The sequence below is a fragment of the Ovis aries genome, chromosome 21, assembly GCF_016772045.2.
Source record: "Ovis aries strain OAR_USU_Benz2616 breed Rambouillet chromosome 21, ARS-UI_Ramb_v3.0, whole genome shotgun sequence".
Classification (NCBI taxonomy): domain Eukaryota; kingdom Metazoa; phylum Chordata; class Mammalia; order Artiodactyla; family Bovidae; genus Ovis; species Ovis aries.
Window position 1 is genome coordinate 39968291 of NC_056074.1, and position 11498 is coordinate 39979788.

General features: G+C 52.2%; 1 protein-coding gene across 1 annotated transcript; it reads left to right on the top strand.

Annotated features, from left to right (window-relative positions):
- Positions 1 to 660: 660 nt before the first annotated feature.
- CDC42EP2 (CDC42 effector protein 2) lies at positions 661 to 6492 on the top strand. Its single transcript, XM_012102126.4, has 2 exons — positions 661 to 733; positions 5108 to 6492. The coding sequence occupies exon 2, from the start codon at positions 5353 to 5355 to the stop codon at positions 5983 to 5985; it is 633 nt and encodes a 210-aa protein (XP_011957516.2). The 5' UTR covers positions 661 to 733; positions 5108 to 5352; the 3' UTR covers positions 5986 to 6492.
- Positions 6493 to 11498: the final 5006 nt, after the last annotated feature.

An 11498-nucleotide genomic window follows, 5' to 3' on the forward strand; every position in this document is an offset into this window, starting at 1 on the left:
CCATTGGCGAGCCCCAGGACCTCACCCTGCAGCAGCTCAAGCCCCACCCAATCTTGTAAAGAGTCTGAGTACCAGTCCCACCCCCGCCCCGGAAGCCACCTAGCCTGAAGATAAATACGGTAAATACGGGAGTGGCCGGGCCACTCATCCCGCGCACACCCCCAAAGCCTTCCTTTCTAGGAGACGGCAAACTTTTGAAAGCTCTCGGAAGTCTGTAATGTATTGACGTAAGCGCCTCCGAGGCCTCATTCATTTCCTCAGCAGTCACTAAATACTTTTATGCCAGTGCCCTCCAGGGAGGGAACCCTCCGGGGACGCTTCTCTTCTGAATTCTAAAGAATTCGGTCTTCCGGCTACCTCCCCCCTCGGCCGTCGTAGAACCGAGAGTTTTGGCTCTGACGGACATAGCCGGAGTCCGCGGAGTCCAGCTCCATTACCCGACGCGGCCCGGCCCGCAGCCTCCCGAGCTCGGACTGGACCCCCGGGTCCCCGCGGCTGCCGGACCTCTACGCTGCGCCTGGGAAGAGGGAGCCGAAGCGGGCCCGCGAGTGGGGCGAGGCTGTGGGTGTGGCCTAGATGGGGCGGCCCCGGCATTGGCTCTACGGGCAGGGGGCGGGGCCTCAGGGGCCACGGTCTTCCCTGTAAGTTCGCAGCTCAGGTCTATCCCACCGCCGCGCGGTCCAGCTCCTGCGCTTTCGCCTCTCTCGGGTCAGCCGCCTAAACGCGCGTCAAGGTGAGTTCAGGCCCGACTCTGCAGCCAGACCGCGGCTCCTGGGGCGGGGCGGGGTGAGGCGGGGGGTGTCCCTCTAGAGGCCCATCCTTAAGGCGCCTCATCCTTGATCGCGCCTCGGGCCCCAACTCATCTCTACGTAGGTCCTTTCTGCCGTGAGATGCACGGCCTTTCTCACCCGCGCCTCGGTCCCGGCGGCCACGCCCGCGTTCCCCTCGGCCTGCTGGGCGCCGCGCATCCCGAACCCAAATTCCTGGTCCAGTCCTCCATGCTGCGCCGGGCCCCCCGCCCCACCCCCGGGACCCGGGAGTGCCCTCCTGCCTTTCAGCGCTCTCGCCTGGACCCGGGGTCGTATTTTTAGTAGACGGTGAGGTGTCCTCCTATCTTTAGCCGTGGCCGCGAGTGTCCTGAAACGGATCCGGACTGGGCTGGGCTGCGCTCGAATAGAGGGCGGGGAGGGGGTCGGCCCCGGAACCGGAGCTGGGGCTGAGTAGCAGGACCCGCCGGAGCCACGGGGCGGGGGCCGCACGCCCGAACTCTGGCCCTGCGCCGAGCGGACACTCGGACATCGCCTAGGCCGGAAAGCACAGGGGAGGCCCCTCCCTGAGCTTGGATAACCGGGCAGGGTCCCCGATCGCTCCCTCTTCCCCCTATTGTCTGGTTGTGAGCCCAGAATCCTCCAAGGGAAGAAAATCCTGCAGACAGTCCCCACCTGGTACGCGAACGTGCGTGCGTCTCCTTGGGAGGCGCCTGCCTAGAACTGTAGATTCGCTCGAGACCCCGGTGCGTGCAGGACCCCTCCGGGACAAGGAGCGGTAGAGGGAGAGCGCGCGCCACCTGGTGGCCACGGAACCGAGCGCTGCTCTGCACAGGGAAGTTGGGAGACCCCGCGGCCAGCGAGGGCGCCTGTACTGGAGGACCCCGCCGCCCAGGGGCTGCTCTTTTTCGGTCTTGTCTGGAGCACTGTCCCCGGAGAACCAGAATGCTTGAGGAAGTCCCTATAGCTATTTGTTGAATAAATGTCGAGGCTGACAGTGACCCGCTAACCCCCTCCTACATCCACACTCTCTCTGACTTCCAGTAACTCCCTGGTAATGGCCTTGTTGTCATCCCATTTCATGGATGAGGAAGGTGAGGACCAGAGAGAAAAGATGTTTTCCAGGTAGCAATGGGTTCAAGGTTGGGGGCCTACCTTTGGATCATCCCTGGTGGGGAGTGGCCTAGTATTCCTTGTGAGGAGGGGGCTCTGCCTCCAAGAAGTCATTACCTCTGAAGGAGGCCCCGGGCTCTTTCCAGAGCAGGCCCACAGAGCTGGGATGGCTCCTATCTACTCCTTCCAAAGCTGCAGGGTGCAGCACAGCCCAGCCCAGCCCCTAGAGCCTTGTCCTGATGGACAGCTCATTCTCATATATCTGGACACTTGCACGTTGAGAGATGGAAGCAGCCAAGAGGTAGGACTTAAATGGAGGAGGCTTGGGGACCTGGCAACCCCAGCCCAGGTGGATCCGTTTCCCTCTTGCTCCCCAGGCAGTGCACATATTTTGGCATGGCCCATTGTATCAGAGCCACTGGACTCAGCTGGGTAGCCGTGCCCACTCTTCCTCTTACTAGCTGGGTTATCTGGGCAGAGTTGCTTGATGTCTCTGAGATTCAGCTTCTGCCTCTGTAAAGGCCAGTGATGACACTGTGTTGTGCCTCGGAGGTTAAATTGGAAACCATGCAAGCCTAGCTGGAGCGTGGGGTCTTGGAGTTGCCAAATCTGAATATTTGGGGCTTGATGGTTGCAGTTCCCAGCTCTCCCCTGGTGGTTGACACTGGCCCAACCCTCCCCCCCCCCAGCCTCAGTTCTCCTCACATCTGGAATTGGGTGGATACATCTGGCTCAGAGCTCGAGAGCTGTCAGGGACGCCGGATCTGTTGTGGAAACACTCAGGCTGTCTTGGCGGCCCTGTATGATGGAGGGTGGGAGGAGGGGGGAGGTCTGGCCCAAGTTCTGGGCAGATCCCACCAGTTGGCCTCCTTCTCCATGAGTGAAAAGGAAGGAAAACTATCCCAGGATTTCTCGCCTGCCAAGGGGACAGATAGGATATATGTCAGCATGCCTCCAGACCTGGCATGGTGGGCACAGATAAATGTCTTTTAGGTAAATGAGTGATGGGAGTCCAGGACCTCAGAGCACGTCCTGCCTCCCTCCCCTGCCCCCCCAGCTCCTTCCAAGCTTAGCTGGAATTCTGCCACTGGAGAGTCATTCCTTTGTTTCCTGTTAAGCTGCAGGTGCTCTGGGAGGGGCAAGATGTCCGGTCTCTGGCTCAGCACCACTGACCCGAGCTGTCCGGTCCTGGGGTGGGGTTTCCTGAGTAAGGGCCTGGCTGGGGGGAGGGCTGTAGTTGGGATTCTGCCTCTCCTGCATCCTCCTTCCTCCTTCCTGCTCCCTCCTGCCAGCCCCCTCCTTCTTCTTTCACCCTGCTCCTGAGGCTGAATGCTGCAGAGGGGACTTCCCTGGTGGTCCAGTGGCTAAAACTCCGTGCTCCCAATACAGGGATCCTGGGTTCAATCCCTGGTCAGGGAACTAGAAGATCCCATGTGCCACAAGTAAGAGTTTGCTTACTGTAACTAAAGACCCTAGTGCAACAACTAAGACCCGACACAGTCAGATAAATTAAAAAAAAAAAAGAAGAAGAAGAATGGAGCAGAGGAACTGGCAGAGGCTTCTTGACCCTTCCCCAGCGATTTCCCACCTGCTCAGCCCCTCCTGGCCCCAGGAGGGTGGGCTCACGTGGTCACCCATTGGGCGACTTTGGACAAGTTTCTTTGCCTTTCGTGCTGATTCTACACATCAGGCCAGTCCCCTGCTGCGGGAACTAGAGGCAGTGCTTGTTCCACTTCCTTTTTCTGTTAAACCTGTATGACATCCCTCCAGAGTGTATTTATTTTTTCCACCTTCAAAATATCTGTGTTTATTCTGACTACATGAATAATATGTGCTCATAAATAATACATGCTTCTTATTAAGCATTTGAGCTTATAGAAGTATGAGCAAGAAAGGGGAAGTCACCTGAAATTCTACCATCTTGAGAGAACTACCATCAACATTTGGCAACCATCCTTTCATAGTTAGCTTATGTATATCATTTTTTAGTAAAGAGACCAGATATTAAATATAATTTTTATTGAGGGCAACTTTTCCTCCCATGTCACAGACCCCACACTCCATCCCTGCTTCTCCCTGCATCTAGGTAGCCCTTATGCCAACCTAGTGCCAGCCTTCTATATTATTGCCTGCTCCGACATAAGATATAATCCTATGCAGACCTGTATGTGTAGGTACACATACATGCATGTATGGGGAGTGGGGAGCGGAACTGCTTTCAGCAAATGGAATCTTCTAGACTACATTTTTGCATTTTGCTTCTCTCATTTTGCAATGCCTTATGGGAATCTCTCCAAAATGTCTGATAGCTCTAATTTTATTTATTTATTTGGCCATGTCATGTGGCTTGCAGGATCTTAGTTCCCCAACCAGGGACTGAACCTGGACCCACAGCAGTGACTGCAAGTCCTAACCACTGGACCACTATGAAGTTCGGAGTGCTCTAATTTTAAATGGGAATGAAAGGAGAGCCTTTGTGATGACTGAATGAGATGGGTTTGCAAAGAACCCAACAAAATCCCAGGCACGGAGCAGGGCCTTCACTCCCCAAGTATTTATATCCCCCACTCCCTCCTCCCCTTAGCTGCTGGGACAGAAAGGAGGGGCAGAAACTACAGCAGACTCAGTTCCTGCCCATAAGGAACTCCTAACTGGGAGGAGGAGAAAAGGGAAGCTCTGAGCAGGCATCTCCCTTCCAGGTGGGATGTGATTGGGCCAAACCGGTGTTCTTTTGGCTTGGTGGGCTGAACACCTGCTGTGCATCCAGTCCTGGGCCCAGCCTAGGTGGGTGAGACAGAGGTCACAAGACCTCCATCCTCAGTCAAGTCAGGAGCTGAGACAAATCTGAGACAAGTGCCCCCGTCTGCCCCCCACGCCCCCAACCCCGATGACTTGGCACTGGTCCCGTCTGGGGCACAGTTGAGTGCAGATGATGAAGATGAGCAGAGCTGCGGACTCAGCAGGAGACCAGAACCAGGGCTGTGTATGTGACTTCAGGCCTGCCACTCAGGGTCCCCGCTCATGGAGGGAGGGGCTTGGCGCTGGGATCCAGGCCTTGGGGCCGCAGTAAGTCTGGAGGAACACAGGAGCTCTCCAGGAGGGCTCCCCACAAGAGTAGGCCCCGGGTAGGCTCCTGGGGCTCCTGAAGGGCACCTGGAAACGAGACAGGCGCCTCTGCTTTTGTCCTTCCATCTCTTACTCATATCCTTCGTGTTTCATCTCCTCAGCCCGGACCGGAAAGAATCGAGGACAAGCCCGGAGAGCATTGCTGCCTGCCTGCTTCCGGTTTTCAGAAGCGTCTCCAGCCTTCTCGGGAGAAAGTGATTTTGGCTACCTCGACCCTCTGACTTCGCTGATCGTTTCTTAGCCCTTTGGCAAGTGTTTGCTGTCTGGACACCTCGCTCTGGCTGTTTGTGGTGGACAGGGGTGAAAGGAGACAGCGGAGGGCGCGGTCCCCGGGGGTGAGGTCGCGATGTCCACCAAGGTGCCCATCTATCTGAAGCGCGGCAGCCGCAAGGGCAAGAAGGAGAAGCTGCGAGACCTGCTGTCCTCGGACATGATCAGCCCGCCGCTGGGAGACTTTCGCCACACTATCCACATTGGCAGCGGAGGCGGCAACGACACGTTCGGTGACATCTCCTTCCTTCAGGGCAAGTTCCACCTCCTGCCGGGGACGGCGGTGGACGAGACCCAGGAGGACAGCGGCTTCGAAATGCCCTTCCAGTTCACGCGCACGGCCACGCTGTGCGGGCGGGAGCTCCCGGACGGGCCGTCCCCTCTGCTCAAGAATGCCATCTCCCTGCCGGTCATCGGCGGGCCCCAGGCCCTCACCCTGCCCGCTGCCCAGGCCCCCCCCAAGCCCCCTCGCCTGCACCTGGAGACCCCGCAGCCCTCCCCGCAGGAGGCGGGGACTGTGGACGTGTGGAGGATCCCAGAGGCTGGCGCCGCCCACAGCGGGCTGACCCCCGAGTCCGGAGTGGAGGAGCCCTTCCTGTCCCACGCCAGCTCCCTGCTGTCCCTGCACGTGGACCTGGGGCCTTCTATCCTGGACGACGTCCTCCAGATCATGGACCAAGACCTGGGCCACCTGCAGATCCCCACATAGGACCCGAGAGCAGCTAGTGGGGTGAATGCCACAGAGGCAGGGGGTAGACACCAACCCTGGTCTAGGACTTGGGGTCCCCGGGTCCCTCCTGTGTGGTTGCTGGCCAGCGATTTCTCACTTTGAGCCTTTGTCTCCCTCTCTCCCACCCTCTCCGCGTGGACAGAGTGGGCTCTTTGCTTCCCCCTAAGCCCCACAAGGACACATGCTGATGTCAGCTGGAAGCACCCCGGGCGTCACGGGCCACCTGGACCCCCACTGCCAAATGCTCCTCAGATCCCTCGGACGAAGGCTCTGCTGAAATGGACTCCACATTTCACCCACCTCTAACTCAGCCTCGATGACACCCTGATGGGAGGGGGGCCAGGGAAGAGGCGGGGCACAGCCAGCTGGACCTTTGGCTCCATGCTGTGGATTGGGAACGTGCCGTCAGTGACCGCTGTCCCTCCGCCCCAGCCCTCCCATATGACCAGGGGATTCTAGTTGCAATAAAACTTGCTGCTGCTGGTACCTGTGCTCCCGGTACTCTGTTCTGGGCCCCTCCTCAAGACAGGCCAGGCTCTGGGAGCTGTGGGCTCACTCACTCCAGGCCCAGAGGGCTTTATATGGTGGGATGGGGTGGGGGAAAGGCCTGCCTTCTGGAAGAAACTGTACGGCCTTCTGGAAGAAACTGTACGGCATTCTGAACCCCTAGTGAGAAGCCGGAAGGAACCAAGTGCCAATTGGGGATATTCCGACATTGATTGGGGTGTCTGATGAGAGCTAGCTGGAGTAGGCCAGGCACTGGGCCTAGGAGACTGAGGTCTAGCAAGAGAGGCCCAAGAGCCAAGGATTAAACACAGGCCTAGTGCAAGGGACCAACAGCTTCTCTGGCGTCAGAGGCCTGAGGGAGCATGCAGGACAGGCTAGACCTGGCGCTGGGAGGGATCCGACTGTGTTCCTCAGTGGACCCATCTCATCAGTGCTGCTTGTTGGTCTACAGTGCATCCCATGTGCTCCAGGGGCTGGGACATGACCCCGTGCTCTCCTGGAGCTCACAGTCTAGTGGGGGGAGGGATAGCAAATCTGTAATCAAGTGCATTTTCAATCGTGTTGAACACTGTGAAGAAGACACCAAGATCATGAATGCCTGGGGCAGGGTGAGGTGGTGTCAGGATTCTGAGCCAAACCTGAGGGCGGACGGGATTATGCACCTTCTTGAACAAAGGCACTGAGGCACCTGAGTGAATGAGAGGATCCAAAGCTTGGCCAAAAGGGCCTAGGTCTCTGAGTCCAACCTAGCCTTGTTGAGAGTCAGTTTTCCCATCTCTAAAATGGGAGTCAGTGACACCTGCCTTGCAGGGTTGCTGAGAAAATCAGGGATAACATTTATTTGCAGATAGCAGGTATTCAAACATGGTTATGATGTGTGACTTAAAGGAACCCAGGGTTCAGGAAAGAGGACTGTGAAGCTGGAAAAATAGTTTCAGAGTCAGTTTAGAACAGTTCTACTTGCAAGACTGAGCTGAGGCCGTGGGAGCCGCTGAAAGAGTTTTAAGGAGAGATACCTGGTCAGACCCAGGTTTTAGAAGGGTCACTACAGGGGCTGAGTGGGAGATGGATCACAGATTAGAGAGGAAAAAGCTGTTGCAGGAAGAGAATTGGCCCCAAGTGGGGACTGAGAGGGTGGGGCTTGGTGTCTGGAGGCACGTGCTGGCCTCAGTGACCCCCCCTCTTCCACTCTGCTGGTTGTCTTCCATCCTTTTGACCCTACAAATCTGACTCCCACCTCACCTCCAGGCTTTCCTGCTTCTAGGCCAAGATTTCATACTAGAGGCAGAGGCAGAATTGGAGCAGGGGACATTTTTCTTGGCCATACTACCTTTTTATTTTTCAGTGATTTTTTAAAAAACTGTGGTAAAACATATATAACATGCAATTTACCATTTCAACCATTTTTAAGCATATGGTTGAGTGGCATTAAATACTTTCAGATTATTCTGCAACCATCACCTCTATCCATTTCCAGAATTTTTTTCATCTTCCCAAAGTGAAACTCCATACCCATTAAACACCAACTTCCATCCCCTAACCCCAGCCATTGGCAACCACCTTTCTACTTTCTCTTCATGACCTTGACTTCTCCAGGGACCTGACACAAAAGGAGTCACATGTTATTTGTCTTTTTTGTGATTGCCTTATTTCACTTAGCATGACAACTTCAAGGTTTACCCATGCTGTACCAGGCACTGAAATTTCATTCTTTTAAAAGGCTGAATAATATTCCATTGGGCTTTCCACATGGCACTAGTGGTAAAGAACCCACATGCTAACGCAAGAGAATTAAGAGACAGATTCAACCCCTAGGTCAGGAAGATCTCCTGGAGAGGGAAATGGCAACCCACTCCAGTATTCTTGCCTGGGAAATCTCATGGACAGAGGAACCTGGTGGGCTACAGTCCATGGGTCATAAACAGTCAGACACCACTTAGCGACTTAGCACCCAATATTCCATTGTCTGTGTATTCCACGTTTTGTTTATCCATTCATCCAATCAATGGACACCTGGGTTGCTTCTACCCTTTGGCAATTATGAATAATGCTTCTATGAGCGTGGGTGTACATATATCTGAGTCTCTGCCTTCACTTCTTTATGTGTATGGAAGTGAGATTGCTGAACCCTATCATTACTCTATATTTAATTTCTTAAGGAAGAGCCATTTTCCACTGGAGCTGTACCATTTTACATTCCCACCACCAAACTTTTTGTTTTTAATCTGAAATTTTGGCCATCATTTAGAGAATAGGAGTTGCAGTATCTGTAGTGGGATTTTGAACCCAGGTCTGTGAGGCCCCAAAGCCCGTACTTGATTGCAACCCTCTACTCCCACTGGTGTTCAGCTTCAGACCCTGGTAACGTATGAAGGCAAAGGGTGGGGAGCTGAAGGCCAGCACCGTTTTGCCTGCAGGCTCCTTGTCAGTTTTTGGGTGATTTGGCCCCACCTGCCCCGGAGGGGAAGACAGGAAACACAACGCCTTCCTTATAGCTTCACCCAGCCAGAAAACAGTATATCACCTTGGACCTGCGATGAGGATAAAGTGGCCAGGGAAGGCGGACCTTCTTGTCCTGGGTCCCGGAAGTGCTCCCTACCTAGCAGGCACATTCAAAGGACTGGGCGGAGAAAGGGAACTGGATGGGGAAACTGAAGCATCGGACTATCTAAACTTGGGACTAAGGTGGGCAGAGGTGGACTGAAGGGTCTTCCCCCTTCAGCTTGTATAGAGCTGTACAAACTCCCTACAGATACCACTCCCACAAAGGAATACCCCTATATAGGAAGTGAAGTTGTTGGATGGCCAAAAAAAAAATATCCCACAGGAATTTCCTGGTTTCCCGATGGTTAGGACTAGTGATTTCACTGCTGTGGGCCTGGGTTCAATCCCTGGTTGAGGAACTAAGATCCTCCAAGCCATATGGTATGGCCAAAAAAAAGCAAATATCCCCATAGTCCACTGTTTTAAATAGCTGACATTCATGCATGTCCTCATTGGAGTATTTACTTTTAAAAATATTACATGTATTATTTTATATAGTCTATATATATCATCTCTGGTATAATATGTCTATCCCTGTCAAAAATACATTCACTCGGGACTTCTCTAGCGGTCCAGTGACTAAGACTCCGTGCTTCCAATGCAGGGAGCTCGGGTTCGATCCCTGGTGGAGAATCAGAGCCCACGTACCACAACTAAGAGTCTGCATGCTCCAACTAAAGATCCCACATGCTGTAACTAAGACCTGGGACAGCCAAATAAATATTAACTCATTAATTATTATAATAACAATTTTAAAAAGACATTCACTCATTTCCCAAAGGGAGACAACTCAAAATCTTGTAAAGGATCACATCTACTTTCGAGTCCAGGATGTTGAGATGATGTCCATTACCCCTGCAGTCCTTTACCAGCTCATCTCAATAGTTTGCAAACTATAAACTACACTGTAAAGTTAATCACCACTGTGTACAACAGTGGAGAAAAACAGAGAATGGGAGAATTAAAATATATTAAAAAATATACTTGACACAACAAGAAAAGAAATATATGTAGAAGCTATAGACTTTTCTACAACAAAGCTGTAGCTGGTATGAATAACCTCCCTTCTTTGCTACCCAGCTCCTGTTCCCTGTCTCCAGCCTGCATTTTGCCTGTTCAGGGTTCTTCACCAGGTTGACACATCCCAGACCTACTGTTTTCAAGAATCTGAGCACTTGGTGGATCTCCCTGTAGAGAACTAATATTTCCATTTCAAACCTACAGAAATACTGAAAGGCTAGTAGAAGGGGGCAACAGAGGATGAGATGGTTGGATGGCATCACCCAATCAATGGATATGAGTTTGAGCAAATTCTGGGAGATAGGAAAGGACAGGGAAGCCTGGCATGCTGCAGTCCATGGGGTCGCAAAGAGCTGGACATGGTGTAGCCACTGGACAACAGTAAGAATGTACACCCACATATCTGCATCTAGATCTGCCAATTATTACCATTTTTCCTAATTTGCTTTCTCTCTTGAATATAAAAACTTTCTTCCTGACCTTTTGAAAGTAAGTTACAGACATCACAACTTGTCAGTATCTTTTCTGTTAAGTCTTTCTTTAGCTTTCTTGGGCTTTATTTGGCATCTTCAATGTGTGAATTGGTGTGTTTCATCACTTTTGGAAAATTATTGATCATTTTCTCTTTAAATATTGCCTTTACACCTTTTCTTTCTCTTCACCCTCTGGGACTCCAACTAAATATATCTTAGATCTCTATATTTATCCTCTGTTTCTACTCTAATTCTGTATTTCCTGTCCATATGTCTTCCATGCTGTATTAAGGACAAGATAATATCTTCCTGCGTATCATACAGTTCAGTGGTCCCCAACCTCTGGGATCTAATGCCTAATGATCTGAGGTGGAGCTGAGGTAAGAATAATGAAGTGCACAATAAATGTAATGCCCTTGAATCATCCTGAAACCATCCCACCCTCCTCCAGTCCATGGAAAACTTGTCTTCCATGAAATGGGTCCCTGGTAACAAAATGGTTGGGGACCACTCTGGTAGCACACTTGTTCTGTCTTCAGCTGTGTCTGATTTTCTTTTTAACCAATCTATCGTGTTCTTAATTTCGGTTATTGTATTTTTCAGTTGGAGGAGTTCAATGTGATTCTTTAAAAATTCTGTTGTGACACTTAACAGAAACTTGTTACCTGCAGATATTTTTACGCTTGTCTTTATCTTCTTTAAACTCAGTAAGCAGTGTTCTTTTATGTTTGGTATCAGATAATTCCAGCATCTGTAATCTCTAGGTCAATTTGTGCTTTCTATTGGGTGCAGTCAGTTCTTATGCAAGGTTTCTCAGTTTTTTCTGTGCCTGGTTGTCTTTGACTAAGTGCTGGATATTGTATATGAAAAAGTACTTTTAAGACGTAATTTAAGGCCTTGGATGACAGCATGTTCTTTCAAAAAGGATACTGCTTCATCCCAAACACG